This window comes from Mesoplodon mirus (genome assembly GCF_964341445.2).
Source record: "Mesoplodon mirus genome assembly, chromosome: 12".
Classification (NCBI taxonomy): Eukaryota; Metazoa; Chordata; class Mammalia; order Artiodactyla; family Ziphiidae; genus Mesoplodon; species Mesoplodon mirus.
In genome coordinates, this window is record NC_138988.1 from 75960842 (window position 1) to 75975206 (window position 14365).

At 47.1% G+C, this 14365-nt stretch overlaps 1 protein-coding gene across 1 annotated transcript; it reads left to right on the forward strand.

Moving 5' to 3' along the window:
• The first annotated feature begins 12595 nt into the window (after window positions 1-12595).
• On the forward strand, window positions 12596-13964 carry MYMX (myomixer, myoblast fusion factor). The gene is made up of 2 exons (XM_082637764.1): window positions 12596-12637; window positions 13080-13964. Exon 2 carries the CDS (start codon window positions 13139-13141, stop codon window positions 13397-13399), a length of 261 nt encoding a protein of 86 aa, XP_082493890.1. The 5' UTR covers window positions 12596-12637; window positions 13080-13138; the 3' UTR covers window positions 13400-13964.
• The last annotated feature ends 401 nt before the right edge of the window (window positions 13965-14365 follow it).

Consider the following 14365-nt stretch of genomic DNA (forward strand, 5'->3'; position numbering starts at 1 on the left):
ACAAAGAACAGATTGGTGGTTGCCAGAGGTGGCAGTGAGGGCTGAGTGGAATATGTGAAAGTGGTCAAAAGGAACAAACTTCCAGTGATAAGTCATAGGGGGAATTCCCTGGCAGTCCAGTGGTTAGAATTTCACGCTTCCACTGCCGTGGGCCTGGGTTCAATCCCTGCTCAAGGAACTAAGATCCCACAAGCTGCGTGGTGTGGCCAAAAACAACAACAACAAAAGAAGTCATGGGGATGTAATGTATGGCACAGTGACTATAGTTAATAATACTGTGTTGCATATTTGAAAGTTGCTAAGGCTGTAGATCTTAAAAGTTCTCATCACAAGAAAAATGAGAAGGAAATGTCTGAATCTAGGACTGGGGCAAGAAATATACGGGATGAACCTGGAGCATCTTGTAGTGCCAGAAAGTACGGAAATGCTTAAACAAAAAAAAGTAGCAAACACAAAAAGCACGATGAGAGTATGTCAAAGGTGGAGTATAATTCCCCACCCCTTAAGTGTGGGTAGCACATAGTGACTTCCTTCCAAAGAGGACAGTGTGGAAATCGAGAGAAAAGAGTAGCTTCAAGACAGAGAAACCTGGGAATCGCCTGGTGGTCCAGTGCTTAGGACTCCACAAGCAGTGAAAGCTGAGGGCCCGAGTCCAATCCCTGGTCGGGGAACTAAGGTCCTACAAGCTGTGCGGTGTGGCCAAAAAAAGAAAAAGTAGAGAAACCTGACAAACACGACTTCAGGCAGGTGATCAAGGTTAACACAAGAGAGATAAACCATGTGGATAGAATATACCCTTGATATGATGTGATGAGAATAACATTTTACTTCTGTAGTTTCCTTCCCCAAAACCACAAACTCCAGTCTAATCATAAGAAAAACATCAGACAAATCCCACTTGAGGGTCATTACACAAAACTCCTGACCAATACTCCTCAAAACTGTCAAGGTCATCAAAAACAAGGAAAGTCTGAGAAACTGTCACAGCCAAGAGGAGCCTAAGGAGGTAAGACAGCTAAGTGTAATGTGGTGTTCTGGATGGGATCCTGGAACAGAAAAAGGGACATTAGGTAAAAACTAAGGAAATCTGAATAAGTGTGGGTTTTAGGTAATATTATTGTATCCATATTGGTTCCTTAATTGTAACAAATATACTGTACTAAGATATGATATTAATTACAGGGGAAATTGGGTGTGGGTATACAGAAATTCTCTGGACTATCTTCACAATTTTCTGTAAATTTAAAACTATTTGAAAATAAATAGTTTATTTAAAAAAGTAATTAAAAGCAACCCAAATGCCGATCAATAAATGAATGGATAAAGAAGATGTGATATATATATATATGTGTGTGTATATATATGTGTGTGTGTGTATACACACACACACACACACACACAGTGGAATATTACTCAGTCACAAAAAAAGAATGAAATCTGGCCATTTGCAACAACATGGATGAACTTAGAGGGTATTATGCTAAGTGCAACAAGTCACACAGAGAAAGACAAATACGGCATGAGTTCACTTATACGTGGAATCTAAAAAATAAAACAAATGAACAAACATAACAAAACAGAAACAGATTTATAGATACAGAGAACAAACAGGTGGTTGCTAGAGGGGAGAAAGGTGATATACATACCTTGGAGATATTTTTCTATTAGTATACAGAGAGCTTCCTTACGATTTGTTATAGCTGCAGAGTATTCCACTGCAGCGAAGTCTCGACATTTATTTATCAGCTCTTTATTGAGTTGTTTCCAGTCTTTCACTACTCTAAGCAATGCTACAGTGAATAACACTGCACATATGTCATCTCATATAGTGGAAATATTTCTACAGGATAAATTTCTAAAAGTGGGATATTGAGCTAAGGAGTATATACATCAGTAATTCGGATATATACTAAATTCCCCTCCATAAAGGTAATCCCAATTTACGCTCCCACTAGCAAGATAAGAGTGTCTATTTCCCCATCAAGGCAGTGTGTGGTCAAACTTTTGCATATTTATAATGTGATAGTAGAAAAATGGTTTCTGACTGTCCTTGTAATTTGCATTTCTTTTTTTGCTTTTGAAGCTGAGCAAATATTCATGTTTTCCTTTCATTTCATTTTCTGTGAGCGCTTCATATTCTTTGCTCATTTTTATACTGGGCTTCTGTGTTTTTTCCTTATAAAATTCTAGGGGCTATTTATATTTTAGGAAGATTTGACCTTTCTCTGCATAGGGGCTGCAAATATTTTCCTTTGTCGTCTGTGTTTCCACTAGGTTTTTAACGCTTGCCCATAGACTCTGCCCTTCGCCCCAGCAGAACCTCCCTCTCCAGGCCACCTGCCCCCTCTCACAGCCACATCCCAAAGCCCCTTTAGTTCCTCACTCTTCCAGGTGACATCTGACCTCTTGGTGACATCTGAGTCTATACTGCAGACTCCTCTTGTGTGTAAATAACATTTATTCTGTCCTTTATCGATTTTAGGGGTCACACATTCTCAGTAGCACGTAGAAAACCCAGAAAAGCACACAAAAGAAAAGCAAAACTCACCGTATATTCCACCTCTTAGGATAACCACTTCCTGTTTATCAATGCCTATGCATGTTTTTAATTGCGTATATGTTTATTTATTTACAAAATAAATTTCTTACATTTACCCAGTTCCTTTGGGAGTGTATAACTGCACTTGCCTCCCTCTTGGATATCTCCTTGTCCCTATTCTGTCTCCACAAGGAGGTAAGCTCGAGGAGCTGACATGGGGGGAACTTTTCCCTCCTGCCCATCCCCACAGCAGCCTCACTCTCTCTCCTGGACCCCTGGCCACGTTTCTCCTGCCCCATCCCCACCCCCTCCAAGCTTAACCACTGCCCTCACTCCTGCCAGAGAAGTCAAATTCCTGGTCTCATCGGGTCTTCAGAACCACCTTGGTGGAAACCACGGATCATCAACCCATCACCCCAAAAGATGCTAGTTTCCCTCCTTCTGCTGGTGAAACCAGCCAAGAGGAACGTCCAAGACTCTCCCACGCATTGTTTCCGGACACGTCTTGTCTTGCGTGCACCAAACATTTCCCAAATTCACCCTGCTCTGTTTGGTCTCCTGTCTTTACTCATGCTCTTCCTCGCTGTCCCCTTCCTGCAGCAGGTCTCCCCACGACCTGTTCGTCACATTCTGCCCATCCCCTGCCCCAGCGCAGCCCCGCCTTCCCTTCCCTCCTGAGTCTCCCCCTGCAGTCCTCCCCCTTCCCTGGCTCTGTGTTCCAGGAGGCCTCCTCTGAGAATCTGCACACACACACCCAGGCCCCTTGCTGGCCGGGTGCCCCGGACTCCCAAGGTGCCAGTCACTTCCCCTGGCAAACCATTTATCTCTCTGTATTGTCATTTCCTGTTTATTCCTCTGTCACCCTACTGACCATACAATGGGGGCAGGACTGTCATTTTCATTGACGCATTTCGAATGCCTGCACGTACAAACATTAAATAAGTTTGTTGACCAAGGAAAGGAATGGCTCTCCCAGCTAATGTGACCGCTCCCACATTGAACCTTCAAAGCTCTCCATCCAGGTTGCCTCCTGGAGGGCCAACGTGGCCCAGCTGGAATTGGCATCCTCTTAGGTCTGATGTGCAAACTCCTCCATCTTGACTGACAGTCTTCCTATCACCCTTTTCTGATTGTCACCGAGGCCATCTCTGAACCTCAGTTTATTCATCTGTCTAGAGAAGAGAACACCCGGGAAAACTGTGAGGACCAAGTGAATGACATACTTTGTAAATGGCAATGTGATGAATGAATACAAGGTGTGGGTACATCATAAAAAAGAGTGCTACCATTCATTCAGCATGTTTTCTATACCAGGCACTGTTCTAACATCTAACTATTAATGCCTTTCATCCAAACAAATCAGCTCCCCTTTCATAGAAAAGTATACTGAGGCACAGAGCAGTTAATGACTTATTTGCCTAGGATTCCACACTGGCAGCAGAGGAGCTGGGATTTGAATCCAGGCCACATAGCTCCACTTGCTTAACCACCACCCTATATTGTCTGTCTATTAAATAACAGTATCATTTGGTCTGACAGCTGCCCTATTCAATTAATTAATTAATTGGGTTTTGTGACCCAATCATACAACCACATTCTCCCAGCATGATTCTAACTCCAACGGTAAATCCGTAGGTAGATTTTTGTGTAGATAACCACTTATCTCCCAAGGATGGAGACATGTTCAAAATGTAGCTCTTTAAAAAGCACCATGCCTAGGGGCTTCCCTGGCAGTCCAGTGGTTAAGACTCCGTACTTCCACTGCAAGAGGCGTGGGTTAGATCCCTGGTCGGGGAACTCCCACGTGTTCCACGGTGCGGCCAAAAAAAAGGAATCATGCCCATATTTTTTGTTCTTTGACATTTGTATTATCAGATTCAAATAGAATAAATACTCATCAGCTGAATTAAACACAGAGAAGTTTAAAGGCATCTGTTTTGTCATTCTTGACATGGACTTACCTTCAGTGGTACTGACAGATACATATCCCCAATCCACCATTCCAGGCCCTCCAAGCATTCTGAGGATGAGGTTTCCATTCCCTTCCCTTGTTTTCAGAATCTCCTCACCAAGAGAGAGATGGGGATGAAGAAGGGGAGGGAAGAGGCCACCCTGGGTACAGGAGAAGAGAGAGTTTTGGTGGATCCTTCTGGGGCTGTGGCTCAGGGGACAGGCTCTGCTCCCCTGGATTGCCTTGGGGGGGTGCATAGCAAGGTCACATCCATGTACGTAGTTTCCCTGGCCCTCCTCCTTTGCCTGTCCTGTTCCCCCTCCCCTGATGCCAGCCTCATCCTTGACACAAAGCACTATGGGGGCCAGAGAAAGGAGAGGGGGCAGAAAGAGCCCAGCGCTGGATATCCAAGGAGAGACTGAGGACAGAAAAGAGGATGCCCGCCCCCAGGGGACAGCTAGAAGCAAGAGGCCTGCCTCCTGGCACCATGCCCCCTAACTGCCAGGACGCACAGCCTTTACTTCTGGGGGGCCAGAAACGTGTGGGAGGTTGGGAGGGAAAGAGAGGGCAAAAGATGGAAGAGACTTAGAGAGGTCCAGAGAAAAAGGGTAGAGGTGAAGGGGACCAATGTATGTTCCATTATTAAATGATAGATATGGAGAATAAAAAAAGATGCAGAGGACAGCAATTCTGTAGTGTAACAGAATACATCCATGTATTCACCACCAAGATTAGACAGTGTTAATAGTTTGCCATATTTCCTTTAGTTTTCTTCATTTTAAAATTTTTGTTTGTTTATTTAGTTATTGGCCGCACTGTGCAGCATGCAGGATCTTAGTTTCCTGACCTGGGATCGAACCCATGCCCCCTGCAGTGGAAGCGAAGAGTCTCAACCACTGGACCACCACGGAAGTCCCTAGTTTTCTTCAATTTTTTTTAAAAGGGATAATACATTAGAGACACTGCTATAATCCCCTCCCCACACCTATGAACCATCATTTCCTGTCCCTTCTCCCTTAGAGGGAGCTATTCCTCTGGAGTCCTGTCTCTCCCATCTATGTTTTTACTTTTACTACATGGGCATATGTAGGTATGTACCCACAAGAATATATCCTATTGCTCATGTGTCCTGCATTTTTACATACCTGGTATGATTTGACCTATATTCTTTTGCCACTGCGTTTTACCTTAACATCACATTTTTGAAACTTATCCCTGTTGATACATGAGTTAGTGCATTCATTTTATCTGCTGTATAGTATTCCACTTTGATTACCTTTGCATTTCTGTTCTCCTGTAGGTAGACATTGAAGTTTCCAGTTTTTGTTGTTATTACAAAAACCATGAAAGGACATCCTCATACATGTCTCCCTGTGCACATCTGTGAGAATTCCACTAGAGTCACACCTAGAAGTAGAATTGCCGAGTTCCAAAGGAAATATGTGTTTCCAGCTTTACCAGATATTGCCAAATTGCCCTCTAAAACAATTGTGTCCCATACTCCATGAATTTCTGCTTCTGAGGGGTGTGAAATGAGAGCTCTTTCTGGATATAATTTGCACTTCCCCATGAGCTAATGTGGATAAGTAGCTTTTCACATTTATGGACCACTCATGTTTCCTCTTCAGGAAATGACCGGCCCATATCTTCTGTTTACTTTTCTGTGGTGTGTGTGTGTGTGTGTGTGTGTGTGTGTGTGTGTCCTTTTCTTACTGATTATAAAAGTACTTTATTTATGATTGATACTAAATCTTCTTCAGTTATGTGGATTGCAAATCTCTTCTCCCAGTCTGTGGGGGACTGTCTTTCACTCTGTGGTGTCTTTTGTTATTTAAAAGTTTTTAATTATTACTGAAGCTGGGTGATTGATACCTGGGGGTTCATTATACTGTTATCTCTATTTTTGTGTAATTTTGAAAATTACTCTAACAAAAAGATTTGTAAAAATCTATAGAACAAATAATTCTCTATCATCCCAAATTCCTAAAGATCGTGTCCTATATTTCATAGTTTTACTTTCCACATTCAGGTCTCTAATGCCACTGGCATTTATTTTTGTAGTTGGTGTGCCAGAGGATCAAATATTATCTTTCCCTCATAGATGGCCAACTGTCCCAGTTCTATTTCTGATCCTGTATGTCCCTTCCCCTCTGACCAGAAATTTCTCCTCTGACCAGAAATTTCTCCTCTGCACCATATATCCTTAGGTCTGTTTCTATGCTCTCTATTCTGTTCCTTAGTCACTGTGTCTATTCTTACATTTTGCCACAGTTTTAATTCCCATATTACCAGATTGGTCACAGTAGTACCTCTCAGGCCAAATTGGTATCCCTTCTTCTTTTTCTTCTTCAGATCACGTGGTTCTTCTTGGCCCTTTTTCTTCCCATATAAATTTTATGATCAGCTTACCCAATTCCAGAAAGGAAAAACCCAACACTGTTGGATTAGTTGGAATCGTGTTGAATTTCCAGATTCATCTGGGGGAGAACCAACATCTTTTTAACCCAATACCGTCCCAACCATTACCTTGGCACGTCCATACACGAGGTCTTCTTTTTTGGTCCCTATGTAAGAATTTGTATCTGTTTTCTCCATGAGGGTCTTGCTCAGTCTTTGTTAGATTTGTTCCTGGGGCCTGGGGGGTTTACTGCTCTCCCCCTACACCATGCCCACATCAACTATGCCAGGCGCGTCTGTCCTTACCCCCTACCCCTGCCCCTTGGTCCACGCCCTCCCCTCCCACTATCCAGGGGACAGCTGTCCTGCTCCAACAGCTGACTAGTCCTGTGAGGGCTTGCAGAGTGGACATGGCTCCCACCTCCCACCTCAGGGCCTGTCAGCTGAGTCTGGGGCAAGGCACAGTTGTTTCCGTGGGGACAATGAGCTGCATTCTGTACGGGCCCCTCTCTGGGCTTCCCTCTCCCCGGCCAGAGCAACTGTTCTTGTGGGTAAGGAAGGGCACCACCTGTCAGCTCTAGTTACTCTTTCAGGCAACATCCAACTCCCTGACCCCTTTTCTTCATGTCTTATGAGCCTGTCTAGTGTGTGTCTTATGGCCCAATTGCCTGTTCATGGGTCTGTCGTTGCCTGGAACTGGTGGGCAGGGGAATGGTGGTCATGGGAAGGGACCGACCCTCTCTAACCTCAGAGGACCTGCCGTTCCCACAGTTTTCTCTTAGTTGTCACCACGTCCAGGCCTTAAATCCTAAAATTGCCCCACTCAGGTAGATTAATGACTACAGTCCCAGGCAGAGAGGTGTTGTGATAGGGGACAGGGCTGGAACTCTGCCCTTCCCCACTGACACGTTCTATACCTGGCTGGCCTCCACACCTGCTCTTCGGCACCCGCTCCCCTCAGCACTGCCTGCCCTGGATGAGGCCTCCCTGGCCTCTTCTCAGAATCTTTGTTTGGGGGTCAGCACTGCCCTCAACCTCCCACAACAGGGAAGGGCTGCAGGCCAGTGCTGATCCCCCAGGGGTGATGACAGGGCACTGGAACATGGCAGAGCCAGAACACAGACCTCCATTGCTTCTTCAGGCGTTAACTGAGCCCCAGCACCTGCTCTCAGTAGCTGTTCGTGAGTGCCAGGCTGCCTCATAGCAGGTCTTCAAGGAGCAGCCAGTAGGGCTGGCCTCAGACATAGGATGTGCTGGGAGGGACAACCCAAAAATATGGAAGGAAGGAAACTTGTTTTTTGTAAATTAAAAAAAAATATTTGGGATTTCCCTGGCAGTCCAGTGGTTAATACCCCACACTTCCAATGCAGGGGACGTGAGTTCGCTCCCTGGTTGGGGAACTAAGATCCCACATCTTAGTGTGGCCAACAAAAAAATTTATGGAAATATAGTTGATTTACATTGTGTTAATTTTCTGCTGTACAGCAAAGCGATTCAGTTATACAGTACGTATATATATATTCTTTTTCATATTCTTTTCCATTATGGTTTATCACAGGATATTGAATATAGTTCCCTGTGCTATACAGTAGGACCTTGTTGTTTATCCATCCTATATATAATAGTTTGCATCTGCTAATCCCAAACTCCCAATCAGGAAGGAAACTGTTGTTTATTGAACACCTTCTAGAAGCCAAGCTCTGGACTTGGTAATCTCCCATCTCTAGATCCTGTCAGAGGCAGGTTCTATGATGATTCACATTTTAGGGAGGAGGCCCGCTGCACAGCACAACTCCAGGGGTGTCACTCCTGCCCCCAGTTGCACAGCGTGCAGTCTGCTCTGGCATCCAGAGTGGCCCGGAGAGGGTCCCAGAGCTGGCATGTGAATCCAGATTGGAGTGACCATCAGAAGTACTCTTCACCTCCCTGTTTGGGTCCAAGCAGAGTGAGTGGCTGTGAGGTACAATGGTTTGAACCCCTGGATGGAGACAAGAGAAAGGGGTGGGAGGAGTGGAAGGCCCAGTGCTCTCAGGTCTCTCGAGAACCCATCAGCTCTATTAACAGCTCTCACCACCGCCTCCTCAGTTTTCCCATCTGTTTGTCTGTCACGCTGCTGACTGCTAGTGTGTGAGTCCTGTGGCCTCGTCACCAGTTACACACTTGCTGTTGACATGAATGGCCCAATTAAATGATGTCTATGTATGGAGGGGGGGCGGTCCCCAGGACACCTCTGTGTGGCCCTGAGGATCTGGGGAGAGGACCACGAAGGAGGACCTCAGGGGTCACTCAGCCCACAGGCCTCAACTTCACAAGTTGGCACCCAAACACATTTTTTTTTTTTAATTGCCTTTGAGGAACAGGAGTTTTGACCAGTTTCCTCCCTGGCCAGCAGAGTGTTGGAGGCAGGGGTCAGAACCATGCGTGAAAGATCCATTACACAAGGCTAAATCAGGAACTAGAAAGAACTGCTCTTTGGTCGCTTTGTTGCCGGAAGGGATGGTTATCTTTCCAGGAAAGGCTTGAGGAAATCCTTTTCTGCTTTGGGGCAGGCCGGGGGATGGGATTAATCCCAGGTGAAGGTGGGAAGAAGATGAAGAAGTGAGTTAATCCCAGGGGGGGACGAGGGGTAGAGAATAAACTAAAACCAGATCCAGGCCCTGGACACAGCCGCTGCCCCTCCCCCACCTCCCTTCCCAACTCCCTCTGGGGTTTCCTATTGTTACCAGAGACGACATCCTGTTTCCTTTACCTGCCTTACTGTCCCAGGCCCCTGGAGCCCCCTACTGTCTCAGGGAGCAGGGATGGGACAGAAGTCTGGCCCCAGACCCAGGGTCCAAGGATCTCACAGCTGGAAGATCTCACAGCAATGGAAACTGACCTGGGAGGTATGGGGTGCAACTTACCCAAGGTCACAGCATTGCAGATCTGGGTCAGCACTTGGGCGGGCCTCCACGGTTCTCTCAGTTCTCTTAGTTCTCTCGAGATTACATACTTCGAAGGTTCCCAGAGGGAACCTGACTTGCCCTCCCTTAGGCTCAGCGTGGTCAGTTCCTCCTCTCCAAATGCCTCTCTCCAGCTGACTGTGGCCCGCAGGACTCACACACATCCTAGGAACGTGTGTGGATCCACGGAGTTCTGGGGCTCAGTAGCACAGGCTCTAGGACAAGCAGGCCTGGGTTTGGATCCCATCACAGAACCTTTATTTATTTATTTATTCTGACAAGAAACGTTTATTGCCGAGCACTAGGGACACAGCAGCAGACGAAATAGACATAAGTCCCTACTCTCATGGAGTTTACATTCTAGTGAGGGAGGCAGATAATCAGCAAGATAAGGAAGGAAGATACATAGCCTGTCAGAAGGATTTGCTGAGGAGATAAATAAAGCAGAGGAGGGGATGGAGAGAAGGCAGCAGGAGATGGGGTGGAGGGAATGTACTGTTAAATAGGATGGATGGGTAACATCTGGGCAAAGACTTAAAGGAGGTGAGAGGTGGAGCCATGTGGATACCTGGAGAAAGAGCTTTGTAGGCAGGAGCAATAGTACGTGCAAAGGCCCTGAGGTGGAAACATGTCTGGCACAGTTAAGAGCAGCAGGAGGCTAGTGGGGCAGGCAGAGTGAGAGAGGAAAGGACTAGAAGTTGAATCAGGAAGCCAGGGGGAGGTCAGACACCGAGGGCCTTACAGGTCACAATTAAAGCCTTTGGCGTTAACTCTGAATGAAAAGGGAGCCAAAAGGACAGGATCTGACTCATGTTTTAGAAAGATCACTCTGGTCACTGTGTGGAAAAGAGAAACAGGAACACCAGTTAGGAGGCTACTACAATAATTCAGATGAAAGATGACAAATGCTCAGACAAGGGTAGTCAGGGCAGCACTGGTGAGAAGTGGGGAGATCCTGAATACTTTGAAAGCAGAGCCACCAGGATTTATGAATGTGGGTAGTGAACTGTGATAAAAAGAGAGAGAGGTCAAGGATAAATTCTAGGATTTGGGCCAGAAGTAACTAGAAAGAGGCAGTTGCCACTTACAGATAAGGGGAAAGCCTGAGGGAGGGGCAGGTCTGAGGGGGAGACTCGGCCATTTATCTGCTGTAATTCTGGGTAAGTTGCTTAACCCCTCTAAACCTCAGTTTCCTTATCTGTAGAAAGGTCATAATAATCATTCCCCTGCAGAGCGATGGTGAGAATTGAGTGAGATCATGAACTCGCAGGCGTGACGCACATACGTACTTAATACACATTCCACCCACAGCCCAGGGATGACACTGACCATCACAGCTCCTCAGGAAGGGACAGGAGGGAAAGGAAGACCATACCTACACATCTGTACTTTGGCTCCTCTCCCGGCCCAGCTTCCTCCAGGAAGAAGGGGGACAGACCTTTTCGACAAAATTGGAAGTTTTCTTTCTTCAAGGTCTTTGATGGTTTTGGAGATGGTCATGATGCTAATGGGGGATGGTGGTGGGATGATGATAAACGATCATATTCCCAGGTCCTTATTCTTACAAAACCCTTTCATGGCCATTATCTCATGTGAGTCCATCAAGGCAGAAATTGTAACCATTTTATGAAGTAGAAGAATGAGGGGTGGTTAAGACTCTGCGCTTCCAATGCAGGGGGTGCGGGTTTGATCCCTGGTTAGGGAACTTGGATCCCACATGCTGGGCGGCCAAAAAAAAAAAAGAGGTATTTTAAAAAATTTATTTATTTAAAAATTTTTATATTATATTGGAGTATAGTTGATAAGCAATATTGTGTTAGTTTCAGGTGTACAGCAAAGTGATTCAGTTATACGTATACATGTATCCACTCTTTCAAATTCTTTTCCCATTTAGGTTATTACAGAATATTGAGCAGAGTTCCCTGTGCTATACATTAGGTCCTTGCTGGTTATCTATTTTACTTTGTTTTATTTTAAAATATTGATTGATTGATTGATGTACTGTGTGGCATGTGGGATCTTTGTTCCCTGACCAGGGATCGAACCTGTGCCCCCTGTATTGGAAATGCAGGGTCTTAACCACTGGACCGCCAGGGAAGTCCCTGGGTTATCTATTTTAAATATAGCAGTGTGTACATGTCAGAATGAGGTATTTAAAAACAAAATAAAACAAACCTGGACCATCTCTACCTCACTATCTCATGGAACTCCATTTAACCTTTGGGGGAAAACGTGGGTGAAGAGGGTCCTGACGTGGCTATCTCTCTTCCCGTCCCTGAGTGGGAGTGCTGCCCAGCTGTGTCCAGCTATGATATGGACTGTGACCTCACGCCTCTATCCCAGGAGAGGACCCACAATGCCTGCCCTGGTCCATTCTCCATCTCGGCCACTCTGAGCATGCCCGGTGTGTGGGTTGCAACCTTACTGCTTCTGAGGTTTGGGTCAGTGGGTCTCATACATTGTCCCATTCCAGTTACTCCTCCCAATTACTGAGGTAACAGACGAGGGGACTGGAACCCAGAAGAATCAACGTGCCTCAGATCACACCATTAGAAAGTTGCAGTGCAGACTCTGAGGTCTGCACCCAGCAGGAGGAATTCCTGCATCACTTCTTCCAGCCCAGCTGCCCCCTCCCCTCCACATACCAGGTGCCAGAACACAGCTGTCTCCTCCTTGCTCTCCCAACCCAGGCAAGCTGTCCTGGGTGGGGCTGAGCTGGGTGGGGCCACCCTGGGTAGTGTCCAGTGAGGCTGTAGCCCCTGCAGGCAAATTCAGCTGGACACTGATGCTAAGCGGCAGTCCCTACTGGTGAGAGCTGGGCTGCTGCCCATTGGTGGGCGGTGGGGGACTGGGAGGGTAGGAAGTGTCAGGTTTGGGTGGATCAAGGTCCCTGAAACGAAAACTTAGAATTGCCCAGGGAAGAACTCCTGTTGGATTGAGGGAGAGGGGTTAGGGAATGCCAGGTGACTGAGAGTGCACAGGAGGGGGTGACTAGAGGAGGGGAGGGTTTAGGGGACAGTAAGAGCCCCTGGAGGCTGCTAATGGCGAGCTGTAGGTCCCAGCCCCGAACTTACTCTTGCCTTGGCTGTTTGTCTCCATCTGTGCTATGGTGAGTGTCCTCCTGCCCCAGCCACCCTTCCCAAAGTAAGGGCATCTGGAAAGCAAAAATGACCCGTGAATTGAGATCTGGGGGCGGGAGGGTATAAACTGAAGCGGGGGTTAAATCCTGCCCACCTCATGTCTTTGCCAGGTGAGGAGGGAGCAGGAAAGGCAAGCCTAGAGTCTAGATTGCCTTGGAAGTCACTGGCCATGCCCACTCTGCTGCTCCCGCTGCTGCTGCGGACGCTGCTGGCCCGCCTGCTGCTGCCTGCTGCCCGCTTGGCCCGCCGGCACTTCCTGCCCCTGCTGCGCCGGCTGGCCCACCGCCTGGGCTCTCAGGATATGCGAGAGGCTTTGCTGGGCTGTCTGTTGTTTGTCCTCAGCCAGAGACACCCGCCGGATGCTGGGGAGGCCTCCAGAGTGGCCCGCCTGGAGAGGAGGGACAGGCTAGCCTCCCAAATGAGGCCATGAATCCTGGTAGCAGCTGTATCCACTGAAACGCTTTCTTTTGGAGTAAGACAGTCCTGGCCCCATCACTGACTGCAGCCTGCCCAGTGGGCAGAAGACATGGTGGAGGACTGAGCAGGAGAGGGGTCCGGCCAGGACATGCCTCCCCACTCCCCCCACTCCCAGCAGAGATGATTGGAAGGATGCTCTGCATTTAGCAGAAAACCCATCATTATCCCTCCCTCCCTGCCCCTGCATTCTTCCCAAGAACTTTTCTTTTCTTTTTCTTTTTTTTTTGGCCGCACAGCATGTGGGATCTTAGTTTCCGACCAGGGATCGAATCTGCACCCCCTGCATTGGAAGTGCAGAGTCTTAAACCACTGGACCACCAGGGAAGTCCCATCTTTTTAATTTTTTTCCCAAGAACGTTTCTAATTACCTCTGGCCTGTGAGGGGAGAAGAACTGACTCTCCTCCTTCCGCCGCCCCCACCCGCAGGCAAATGGGGACATGAGGTCCAATGAGGGACAATGCTTAACCCTGGGACAATGGACAATTTAGCTAATCCAGACTGTCTTTGACTCGTGATTTACCAAGTAGTAAGACCTTGGTTCCCTAGGGAGTCAGTCCTGCCTCCAAAGCCCAGCATGCAGCACGTGCTCAATAAATATTTGTTGATTTGAATGCCTGGGATGCCTTTGACAGTCTTTGTCACTCTCCTGCACTGCATGGTGGGGTGGGGAAACAATTCCAGGCTTCCTTCTGCTACCTATTCCATTGTCCCTCTCGGTTTGTACGTTCTCTTGCCTAATTTGAGTATATTACACTGTAAACCAGCAGTCTTGGGTCTGCCGGGCCAGCTCAGGGTAAGGAGGTAAAAGTCCTCCAGCAAGCGTGGACACTCTTCGCAGCTAGTGGTGTGGCAAAAGGGAGATTTGTTTGCTGAGGGACCCTGTGGGCAGCCGCCCAGAGGAGCAGTGTAGAAATGCAT

Excerpts from the sequence above, each read along its gene's own strand:
- MYMX (XM_082637764.1), top strand. The coding sequence starts at position 13,139 with ATGCCCACTCTGCTGCTCCCGCTGCTGCTGCGGACGCTGCTGGCCCGC.